This window comes from Periplaneta americana, chromosome 14 (genome assembly GCF_040183065.1).
Source record: "Periplaneta americana isolate PAMFEO1 chromosome 14, P.americana_PAMFEO1_priV1, whole genome shotgun sequence".
In the NCBI taxonomy this organism is placed as follows: Eukaryota; Metazoa; Arthropoda; class Insecta; order Blattodea; family Blattidae; genus Periplaneta; species Periplaneta americana.
The window spans coordinates 72437393-72449853 of NC_091130.1; the positions used below are offsets into that span (position 1 = coordinate 72437393).

Here is a 12461-nt window from a genome sequence, read left to right on the forward strand (position 1 = left end):
GATTATTCTGCATTTAGAAGATTATTTTGGCTTGAAAATTGAGTGTAATGATAGACTTCATTATGTGTAGTGATTTCTGGAAGTGAGTGAGGCAAATAAGTTGTCTGCAAATGTCTTTCAAAACTGAAGTTATTTAAAATTATTTTTTCGTCAAAAAGAGCAACACCCTAATTTTGTGATTGCAATTTGTAAAATATGAAGCTTGTAAATGAGTGATGAAGTTGAATTTATCAATACTTTTTCTAATATTGAAAAGATTAACCACAACTCAATATTTCCTCCCAAAGATATTAAATATTGTTATCCTTTACATTCAACTCTCTCAGTGCCATTCGAGAAAACAAGGAATTCTGTCTTCAGCGTGGCATGCTGTTTAGTTAAATATGATACTATCTAATTTATTAGTCTTGAAACTACAATTTTCCCTGTTACTTTCGTCACTTCATTCTAAAAGTTTTGTGTAAACAATAAAAATATTTGTTGTATTGGGTACATGGCAGGCCTGTATGTTTTATGAAGTTTATTTTATTTTAAAACGAGGTTACCGGTATATTATAAGTGCCTTTACACTTGCCTATTTTTATGTTGTAAATGCATGCATAATTTTTTTAGGATTTCTATGTCATGAAAATACAAGCACTATTAATCACAGAAAGATTTAGAATAATAATAAAGAAATATGTGACTCTAATGCATGTTTCCTTGCCCTTGAGGCAGAATATCCTTGGTTGCTTGAATTAAAATATATGCATGGTGGGATCATCTTACTAACTTGGGAATGTTGATTCTGCTTTACATATTATCTTACTCTGCATTTCATTTTTAGTTTCCATATTAAAAATTTATGGTCATTATATTTCGTTCATATATACCCCTTATGGAACTCACAATGGCTGAATATTTTCATCTCTTGTTACTTTATGAACAACAGAGTTTTTAAACAAGGAACTATAGTAATTTGATTGAATGCTTGGTGGTTAAGATGTTAGAATACACATTCCCCTGTTAAATAATTATTTACTAATTGTAAGATGCTTATAGTTGGCGTAATGAGAACTATGTCTTACATTTATTTGAGTAATTGGTGTTTTATCAATTTATAAATGTGTGTGTGTGACATTTGCTTTAATTTGTTTGAAGTACGTGGAATATGGCCTCCAGTCCCAAGAACCTCCAAACAGACCACAAGGCCCAGTGTTGCCAGTTACTCTGCAGTCGATTTTAAATCCTATGCCAGCTGCCACCACTGCATACAAGACTATTACATCAACGACTGTCACAACAACGACAACAGTGGCAAAAACACCAACCACAACCCCAGCTATTGCAACACGAGTAAGTGGGGTACGCACTGTTTTGTTTTATTGGCTTTTGGTTTGGCCTTATTCAAGATTTATTTATTATTTATTTTAAGATATTTACTCCTAGTTTTGATGTTTTTTACCACACATTCCTCTCCCGTATCTCTTATTTTATTCTGTTTTAACAACTCTGTTTTCTTCTAAGTTTTCCTTCCACATATGTTATCCCTTTCAATAAATCATTTTTTCCAAAATTCACTTAGGTACATGCTTCATTCGCATTACTTATGTAAATATTAATTGTAATGTAAGCACACATCTTGGATCTTATGCAAATAGGGACATCAACGTTATCATAGTTTTGACAATTACATACCAACATTATAGATTTGCAAATATTGGAACCCTTTTGGCATGAAACAACACAAACGAAAGACAAAGGATGCAGACTGGGTATTTTTGGAAGACAAATGAATTTCCAATGAAACCATTCCATGGGATTTGTAGCTAGGTATACTATCATTTAAGCTATGATGGTGAATACGAGGTATGTAAATAAAGTAATGAGACTGATTTGTTTTCAGCTGTTTTATTCCAACAACATTACAATTGAACATTTCCCCTTCAAAGTAATTGCCTTGGGAAGCCACACATTGCTGGAGATGATTCTTTCACTCCTCATAGCTGTGCTGGAACTCAGATACTGGAATAGCCTTCAGCTGGTCAGTTACAGCTGTTTGAATGTTGTCCAGGACCCCAAAACGAAGTCCCTTGATGTGTGTTTTCAATCTCGTGAAGAGGGAAATGTCACAAGGATTCAAGACGGGGGAATAAGGAGGCTGAGGAGCCACAGAATGTTCTTATTGGTCAAAAAAGCAGTTTACTGAAATTGTTGTGTAACAAGGTGCATTGTCGTGATGCAAGACCCAGTTGTTTTTTATGTTTGGTCTCACATGCATGACCCTTTTGAGCAAAGTCTTTCAAGAACCTCTTGGTAAAAATGTTGATTAACCCCTTGGTGTGGAGTCACAAATTCTTTGTGAACGATTCCCTGACTATCAAAAAAAGCACATCAGCATGCTTTTGATCTTTGATTTGCTCATTCGTGCTTTTTTGGCCTTGGAGAACTTGGAGTGTGCCATTCCATACTCTGGCACTTGGTTTCCGGGTCATACTCAAACACCCAAGTCTCGTCATCGGTAATGACATGTTCCAGAAAATGGGGATCATTTTCAATAGATTCCAAAAGTCAATGCACCTGACCAGTTTTGAGCTGATTTTTCTCATTCCCAATTCATTGGTCAAGATCTGATGAACGGTTGTATGACTCAAATTCAGCTCTGCCCCAATCATTCTGACTGTCAACCAATGATCTGCACACACAAGATCCCAGACTCTGTCGACATTTACATAAGTTCTTGCAACCGAAGGTTGCAAGGTTCATCTTCAAATGACTCTCTTCCTTCTGCAAATGCCTTAAACCACCGAAACACCTGGGCCCTTGACGAAACATTGTCTCTGTAGGCCTGTCGAAATTTTGCAAACGTTTCTGTTGCACTGTGTCCAAGTCTGAAGCAAAACCTGATTGCACACCGTTGCATTCATGTCGCTCATTGTCAGAACGCATGAGCAAAACGTGCTTGACTAAAACATGCGCTGCAGACAACCAAAGAGACTCTAGCGAGGTTCAGCTTGCACTGATGGTGTATCACATGTTCACCTGCCTCCCCTCCAAGTCGCATCACCAGTGTTGCTGGAACAAACACTACATGACCAGTCTCATTACTTTGTATGTAGTGATCATAAGTGCTAAACATGGCACATTTCAAACAAACCCATCACTTACATTGCTGTATCATGTTGAAACCAGCATTCAGTCGTGGACTAATATATAAAAAATAATGAAAAGAATTGTACCTTAAATATCTCAGTGTTTTGATCCTTCTCCTATTTGCCTAATTGCTTAGGCCACTAATAAAAGCCCATTGTGTTAGCTCCAGAGTTTGATAACATTTTTAAACCATATCTAGTACACAAACAAATCAGATTACGATTACACGAATGTTTGACATAACCAGTTTTGGTTTGTAAAAGTGAAGCCTTGACAGTAAGAAAAGTAGATGAAGCGAGACTAACAACAACAGCAGAGATGAAGTTCATGAGGTGGTCTGCTAACTGTACACTGCTAGATCATCTGAGAAACGAAGATACATTACACTCCAAGAATAAAAAATAAAGGATCATCATCAATGATGACATGGTTCTTTCATGTGCTGTAAATCTATGATACAATACCCACAGCTTTTTTCCCTTTCGAAGGAAGTCATACTAAGAATTTTTATTGTGGTTTGGACCCACATATCGCATCTTAGAAAGAAGGTGGCCACAAGTATAAAAATGTCATAAATTGAATTAAAACTACCATCTGTTAGAGAAAGAATTTACAAATTTATTTTATAGGGCCACAAGTCATGAGCAAGAAAATAGAGACATGGCAAAATTGTGTCCTCATAGTAATGAGAAATATAAACTGAACCTTTAATTCTGTACAGCCACATCACTTTTATGGCTGTCTTCTATTAAAATTAGTATGTGATGTTCATTATTTTAAATAATTGCAAACGGCTAATCTGCATTATGGCTCTTTTAGAATAAACATTTTGTATTTTATGCCGCAACAATGACACACATGGGCCCTGTTCCACAACAGTATGGTCTAATACATTATTAGTTGTTAGTGAAAGTTCTTGTAGAGTTGCAACTTTCTGTTCCACAAAACAGTTGTATAACTTAGTATTAGTAAAAATTTATTAGTGACATCATAAAAGTGTGTTGCAGAGGAATAGCTGTTGCCATATCTTGAATTAGGTTATATCCACCTCCTTGGTAATAAATTTGTATTTCTGAATGCAAAACTTGGTTTATTGCCTGAATTATTTTATCAGGAATAATGATAATTTAAATATTTTATAGGGAATGTTTTTGAACTTTGTATGTAAGTTAAAGTAACTTTCATACACAGTTCTGTTACTAATGCCCTAATTAAAATTGTAGTATTTATGTTATAATCTATAGTATGTGTGACTTCAAATGGAAAATTGTGAAAATTTTTTTAGTGAAATGCACTTGGACATAACGACAATATTCTGTGTAGTTTTATTTTAATATGGCCACAACTGCAAAAAAACTGCTAAAATATAGCCTGAAAAAAGAAAATTAATATATCAGAAATTGAATTTACTTTTTTTTTTTTTAATGCAAATATCTCAGTATTATAATTTTTACACTTGTGCCCTCCTCTTCCCAAGGTGCAATATATCTGATCCAGTTTATGGCATTGTAATCATTACAAACAAGTAAATCTTTATTGCTTAGGGCATTCATTATCATGCTTTATTATGGATAGCAGCACAGATCTGAACGCAATTTTAACACAGATTGTATTGTGTATATTAATAAACTACCAGACATATGTTTTATTTACTCAAAACTGCGACATCATGACTGGCTTCCAAGGTAAAGGTCAAACAAAAGTTTGTGGCATTGCCTATACAAACTGTACTGTGAACATTGCTATCGACATATAAGTCATGCATGAATGAACATAGAATAAACAGACAAATGAGACTTAAATAAACACAAAATGAGATGTAAATAATGAGATTAATGAGATGTAAATTTGTTTTGTTAAGAGAAATTGTGATACCTGGAGTTATTCCTACTGCCCATTGTGAATTTGTTGAAGTCTCTCTCCCCCAACCAGAAGTCAGGCAGTAGAGAAGAGTGGAGGAATGGGTACTGTTGTTGTTCAAGAAATTCCGTAGCTGTAAACACATTTTCTATGTGAGAGTAAACTGTTGAGGCAGCATTCACGTCAATTTTAACTCAGCAGTCCACATGCCCACTATTGTGATGCCATTGAATGCAGCTGGTTCATAAGACCCTCTCTTTGTCCCTTTTCTCTGAATTCTGTATCATTTAGGGGTGGGTATTTGTGGTAAAGTAAGATAGAAGCATTAACAGCTAATGCACTATATTTAACAATGTATTTTTTTCCAAGTTAAATATTTTCTCTTGAAATAGTCCTGCAATGTTTGTTATGAACAATAGGACAACATACAAAATATTTTCAATTCAGTCTTAAATCTTCAGATAGGTTCCTGTCAATGCAGACATGATCAACAGTTACAGAATGTATTAAGCGGATCTATTTATTTTATATATTACGTAAATCTCGTTTTTCTGTTTCTGGTACCACAATCTACTCATTGCCTTTAAACTCCATGGACACAATCCACATTTATCATATATTCTATAAGAGAAATTTGACAGACAAATTGTGGATGTATTTAGACTAAGGAGACGAAACCAAAATCTTAATCCAGATCAGGTTAGGCCTATACTGGTGAAATTCAAGAGAATGACAATGAAGGATAAGATCGTGAGGAACAGAAGGTTGCTAGGGAACACTTCTATCAGAATGGACAATGATTGGAGTTATGAAGTAAGGAGCAGAAGACGGGTTTTGGTTCCTTTCCTGAAAGAAGCTAGGAAAAGAGGTCAATTTGCAAAACTGTGTAGAGACAAATTAAAGATTAACAATTTGATCTTTAGTGTAGAAGAATGTCTCGAAAGCATCAAGGAGCCGGTAGTAGGTTCGGAAGAAATGGAGAGGAATAGAAGAGTCCTGAAGGAGAAAATTAGGGTATTAGTGTCGAGGAGCATTGGAAATGATATCAGCTTAGACAACATTCATGAAAATGGCAAGGCAAGCACAACACGGAGTTCGTCAGACAGACATAGAATGTGGAAAAAAGCAACTTCAGGCGATCGAGAGAAGCCTATGACGTCATCTGAGGAGGAAATATAAGCACGTATCAGAAATCTACAAATGTGTCAGAATTCCTGCAATCAGCATTTCGAGGCGATTCCAAGGCTAGTATGTGAGTTGCAGAGTCCAGGGAGCAGTGATGAAGGAATAAAGGGGAATAGTAAAAAGAAACATGATTTAAGAAGTTGGTATAGTGGGGGAAAATACAAGAAAATAGTCGAGGGACAAGGATATCAATAGGAAGTGAAGTGAAGTGAGGGGAGGATATAAGTGTGGGGGTCAGTAGTGGAGAAGGTGGAAATATAGGTGGATAGGTTGGTGAACGGTAGGTGACAGATACATTTAAAGTAACATAAGTGGAAGAGAGAAGGAAGTAAGTTATGACTTGCATAAATTTGCTATATAATAAGGTGAGATGGCACTGTATACAAAATATGTGAAGTGCCATCTCACTGGAAGTAAGTGCTTAACGACAAATATATATCATATAATCATAACATATATAACAGAAATTTCGATAAATCATCTTGTGCAACTCCCTATACTATTTTCGACATTATCCTTCATTTAAAATTACACTCCACTAGACCCCATTATCTCCTGGACTAGTTGTCTCATAAGTGGTGCCTTGTTTGTATCACTTGTGAGGTTCAAACCTGTCTTTGGAGAATTGACTAAACAACAACAATTCAGACACTACATATTAACAGCAATATTTATTATGAGTAATTGAGACAGTGCAAACATATACTTAATCATAACGGTAAACATGAATAATCTTTTCAAATATGACAATTCACAATGACTCGGTAAATATTAACTAGATGTTGTAAACATTAGATTATGAACTCAAGATAATGTTATTGTTGTTGTGGTTGGTTTTCAATGAACCGCATTTAGTGATGAAGCCATTAACAATTAAATCTTTCTGCATTCTGAATCAGCATGATGGGTATGAATGCATGGATGTATATGTATTATCCTTTCTTCCCAATATCCAAAAACAGTAACTGAATGCATCTTCAAAATCTGACATGTGCTGAGGTGACCCATATCCACCTTCTCTTCTTCTGGACATAGCAGACAAGTCACTTTCATTTTTTTATGATATTTTATTGATCGATCAGCACATTTAGCACTATACAGACCACTACTAAATAAAATACAAATACAATATATACAGTCGACAGGTATGTACAGCTCGCATGGATATTTGTTAGAGTGATTGAGAAGTGAACAAAAAATGCGAACATAAACGGTTGCATTTAAAGATATCTCTGGAATTTTACTTTTCCTTATGTAAGTTTACCAGTTTACCAGTTAAATATTAAAAGAATTAAAATAGGAAGCAACTATGAGGGTTGAGTAAAATACTGCTTAGCTTCTCCCTACACGTTTAAAACAGACAAATTAATCAGCATATCATCTGTATATTTAAAAAGTATCTTGTTCACAAATTTAATTGAGTTTACTCTGACCAGAATTCTGATTAGTAAACTATGTTACTAGTCAGCAATGTATGCAATGAAGGGGGAAAGGAACTAGCCACTCTACCCCATTATCACCTGGCTTAGTTGCCTATTGAGTGATGTCTTATTGGTGTCATGAGGTTCCACCTAGTCTTTGGACTACTGACTAAACATATTCTGAGCAGTCTCCTTATGCTAATCTATAAACAGGAAAATACATTAAGTTAATTCTTTTGTGTTAATGTTCCAAAAAATTCACTAAATATTATTTCACATTGTGGAATCAAGTATTGATGTGATTGTCTGGTAAATAAAATATGAAAGAAAATATAATAAAATATGAAAAGCAGAACAGAACTTCGGATGAAAAGCAAAACTGAATAAAACAAATAAGAGAGAAAGCAAAGGCAAGATCTGGAGCAATTAGTTGGGAAAACAGAATTCTTCTGAAGAAGTAAATTCTCTTGACAGAATAATAAATAATATTCATAACATGACAAATAAGCAATGGACAGAAGATTGGTTAAATGCACAAACAGGGAGAGCACTATGGAACATTTTGATACACCTTAATAATATTAAAATTACAGTGATATTTCCAGACATGTACAAACTTTCGCTGCCCAGGCTAGAATTGGACCCATTGTTATGGAAGCTTACCTGCGCTGCTTTAAGTTATCAGAATCACCATTATGTAAAAAATGTTTAACAGAAGAAGAAACAATAGAACGCATCCTACTTCATTGTAATAACACAAACTGCAGGAAAGAATGAAAAACTACTCGTTACGTGAAATTCTCACCAATCTACAGCTCTGGAAAATTGCATATTTGATTTACAGTGGACAATGTATAATCAGCTTATAGGTGGACACTCGTATTAAGAAGTAAGAAGTAGTGCTGTGCTTCTCGGACCTGCTATCACTTATGGCTTATGATCTTTCACTTCTGTCAAATAAATACTTAACACCACAATAACACTGCCAGATTCGTAATGAATAGAGAGCCTCTATCTACCTGCCAAGTGATTAAAGTACCTAACTGATCTACCATCTCTGCTGACTAAATATTGGGGTGCTCATAGGAAAATGGAACAGTAACAAACCACAACATACGTTACCGGTATGACATTTTGAAAAAGAAAAAGAAACTATATTAACAATTCTAAATTAATTTGAACTGCCACGTGAAGCAGCTGTTGTTAAGTTCCAACTATAAACTCAGTTGTTTGAATGGTCACCTTCATGAAAGTGACTTAATTGTATGCTACTTTTTACATCTCTATTACGATAGCTACTGCTTTACGCCTGTTCTGTCTGGGGAGGAGCTGCAATAAGAGAAATTAAACACATCCAGTTATTTCAAAATAAAGTCATACGAATTTCACTCAGTTCTCCTTGGTTTGTCCATAAAAGCAAACTACACAGAGAAACTGATATTGACACAGTCAAACAGCTAAGAAGTTCTGTAACAATCTACAATGACACTGTTTTGTTTAGCTGCCTGGTTTTCATTTTCCTGTCGCTTGCTGCTAGGAGCTTATCTACAGCCAAGCAGCCACCCGGTCTGCTGGCACTGAAACATTTAGTATAGGAATTTGTACTTACCGAGCTGAGAGTAAGTGTTGAAAATGTCCTCCACCAACTGCTACACACTGCTGACACCTTATGAAATTGTTAATTACTTTAAGAAGTTCTGCTTCATTGATTGACTCGATTTCGGCTCTTGTATAATCTTACTTAAATTAAAGCCATACAGAATTCCGGTATTTCAAAAGTTAAATGAACAAGATCCCAATAAGAGGTTGCATTTTTGTAATTGGATTTTAGAGAAAGTAAATTCTGAGGAAATTGATCCAACATTAATTTATTTTTTTGATAAGGCCTATTTTCATTTAAATGGACACATCCTCACAAAAACATCGGTATTAACAGTCAGGAGAAACCCAATCTTGTACTTGAAACACCTTTGTATGGTGAAAAAATAGGCATGTGGTGTGCATGAACTGACACAGAATTATTGGGACTATTTTCACTCAGGGCACAATTATCAGCAAGCATTATGTGAATGAGATCCTTGACCCATTTTTAGATGAACTGACTTATGGAGAACGTTCCTCAGTATATTTCCAACAAGACTCCCCACAAAGTTCAGATATAACACCATGTGATTTCTATCTATGTAAATCCATGGCACTACAGTTCATGAAGGGCCTGACCAGTCGGCTGCTGGCCTTACATTCACATGCCGAAGCGGAGGTGGACGATCATCCAACTAGTATGGAGGTATCATGTGGTTAGCACGATGATCTCCCCAGCTGTTATAGCTGGTTTACGAAACCAGATTTTCGCTACCTATCGTAGCTCCCCAAGTTCGTCACGATGCTGGGTGGGCACCGTTCCCATACACTGGCCGAAATTTCATGAGAAAATTTCTTTCCCCATGAGGACTCGAACCAGCGCCATTCTGTAATGCGAGTCCTAGGCAGGATGCTTTAGACCTTGATGCCACGGTGCAGGACTTTCTATATATATGGGGCACTTAAAAATAAGGTTTATGTGAAAAACCCGCATACAATAAATCAGCTTAAAGACTATATAAGAGCTGAAATCGAGTCAGTCAGTGAAGCAGAACTTCTTAAAGTAATTAACAATTTCATAAGAAGGTGTCAGCAGTGTGTAGCAGTTGGTGGGGGACATTTTCAACATCTACTTTGAGCTGGGTAAGTACAAATTCCTATACTAAATGTTTCAGTGCTGGCAGACCAGGTGGCCGCTTGGCCGTAGATAAACTCCTAGCAGTGGGTGACGGGAAAATGAAAACCGCGCAGCTAAACAAAACAGTGTCATTGTAGAAAATGTTCCAGGCACCATCCACTACTCTCTCGGAAGAAAGTCCACATTTCCCACCAAATCAAGAGCTGATTTCCAGTGGACCTCATATTATAATCAAAATTTATCATCACACCAACCTACGTATATAATTTATTAACAATTTTTTTGTTCACTGAGGAGCCCCAATCTAGGCTGTCCTCAATTCTATGTCACGTATTGTATTTTATTCAGAAGTGGTCTGTATACCACTAAATGTGCTTATCAATTAATAAAATGTCATTAAAAAAATTAAAGTGACTTGTCTGCTATGCCCAGAAGAAGAGAAAGTGGATATGGGTCACCTCAGCACATGTCAGATTTTGAAGAAGCATTCAGTTACTGTTTTTGAATATAGGGGTGAAAGAAGGATAATATACATCCATGCATTCATACATATCGTGCTGATTCAGAATGCAGAAGTCTCAACTGCTAATGGCTTCATCACTAAATGCAGTTCATTGAAAAGCAACCGCAACAACAATAACATTATCTTGAGTTCATAATCTAATGTTTACAACATCCAGTTAATATTTACTAGTCATTGTGAATTGTCATATTTGAAAAGATTATTCATGTTTACGTTATGATTAAGTATATGTTTGCATTGTCTCAATTACTCATAATAAATATTGCTGTTAATATGTAGTGTCTGAATTGTTATTGTTTAGTCAACTCTCCGAAGACATCTGAACATCATAAGTGATACCAAGAAGGCACCACTTATGATACAACTAGTGCAGGAGATAATAGGGTAGGGTGGCTGGTTCCTTCCACCCCTCCATTGCATACATTGCTGACTAGTTACATATTACACTATTCAGACTTCAAATACATACAAACAATATTGTTCTTCCTCTGACACATCGTCAAGTGAGATGTACTACCTGATAATAGATGTACAGACCCAGAAACAAAACTCGAGCCACCCGAACCTTCCAAGTTCCAGCTCAGAAAGCACTAAGCATCTCAGCACATGTCTGAACTATGCCATATTATTATTCAAGTCAGTACATACATTTTCCTTAGTCTGTATTTGATTAGAATAGCAACTGAGAGGGTCATTGTTGTCATCACTAGCACCAACACCACCATCACTTTATAATTGAGAAAACTCTCATTTTGGCTTCTATTGAAGTTCATCATAACTTTTTAAAAAATTAAATTTTATTTATTTTAGCGACCATAACATGTTTAAATCAAAAAAAGTGTCATGCTAGCTATTTCATAGACTTCATGGTGAAGAGTTAGTTCCTTATTTATTCATCATAATCCTCATTGGTCCATTTTAGTCTCACACCATTATCGTGTGTGCCTATGGCTGTGTTAGAGTAATTTAATCTATGTAATTTGGGATAAGCTACAAAAGAGCGAGAAATTGTATGCTGTAAGAAAAGTGCACTGCAGTCACAGAATACAACTATGATGACGCCACTCAATGTGCAATTCATTCTGTAGTCTACCAGTTCTAAAATTCACACTCTTAATTAATGTTATGTGTGCACTTTTTATAGGTGGAGTGATAGAGTTTGTATTAAGAGTAATGCTTCATCCCCTCTACTGTAGACCCATCAGATACTATCACTTGAAGCATAGTGAGGGTTTGTTTGTCTACCAAAAGCTCTGGGTCAGAGTGTAGTACTGACCCATTACACTTGTGTAGTAGCTGAAATTGTGCAGTCAGGTTTGCTGAGTTTTTAATTTGAATCGAAGATTATGAAGCTTAATTTCCTTATCAACACACTTGAAGCATTTGGAGAGGTACAGTAAATAAGATACTGTGATGATTTAATCACACTATTTTATGGATTTTTTATTCCATTTTGAATCTTGCGTTTTTTATGTTTAACTTTTATCTACTAAATATACTAACAAAGGAACTGTTAATGCGCTTACTTTGAAACTTCTTCACAGACTATGTACACGGATTCTCACAGCAAAATATAGAAAACTACAAAAAGTTCACCTATACTTATTTATTTTATTTGGTT

The 12461-nt window shown here is 35.5% G+C and overlaps 1 protein-coding gene across 7 annotated transcripts in view; it reads left to right on the top strand.

Moving 5' to 3' along the window:
- Positions 1-12461, top strand: part of Not1 (CCR4-NOT transcription complex subunit 1) — a 177008-nt gene that overhangs the window by 83924 nt on the left and 80623 nt on the right. For 5 of the 7 annotated variants that reach the window (XM_069845567.1, XM_069845569.1, XM_069845572.1 and 2 more), the window contains one exon: positions 1141-1344. In XM_069845567.1, the coding sequence (XP_069701668.1) occupies positions 1141-1344 (204 nt within the window). The remainder of the gene's footprint in view (positions 1-1140; positions 1345-12461) is intronic. The other 2 variants (XM_069845568.1, XM_069845573.1) reach the window with 1 other exon arrangement.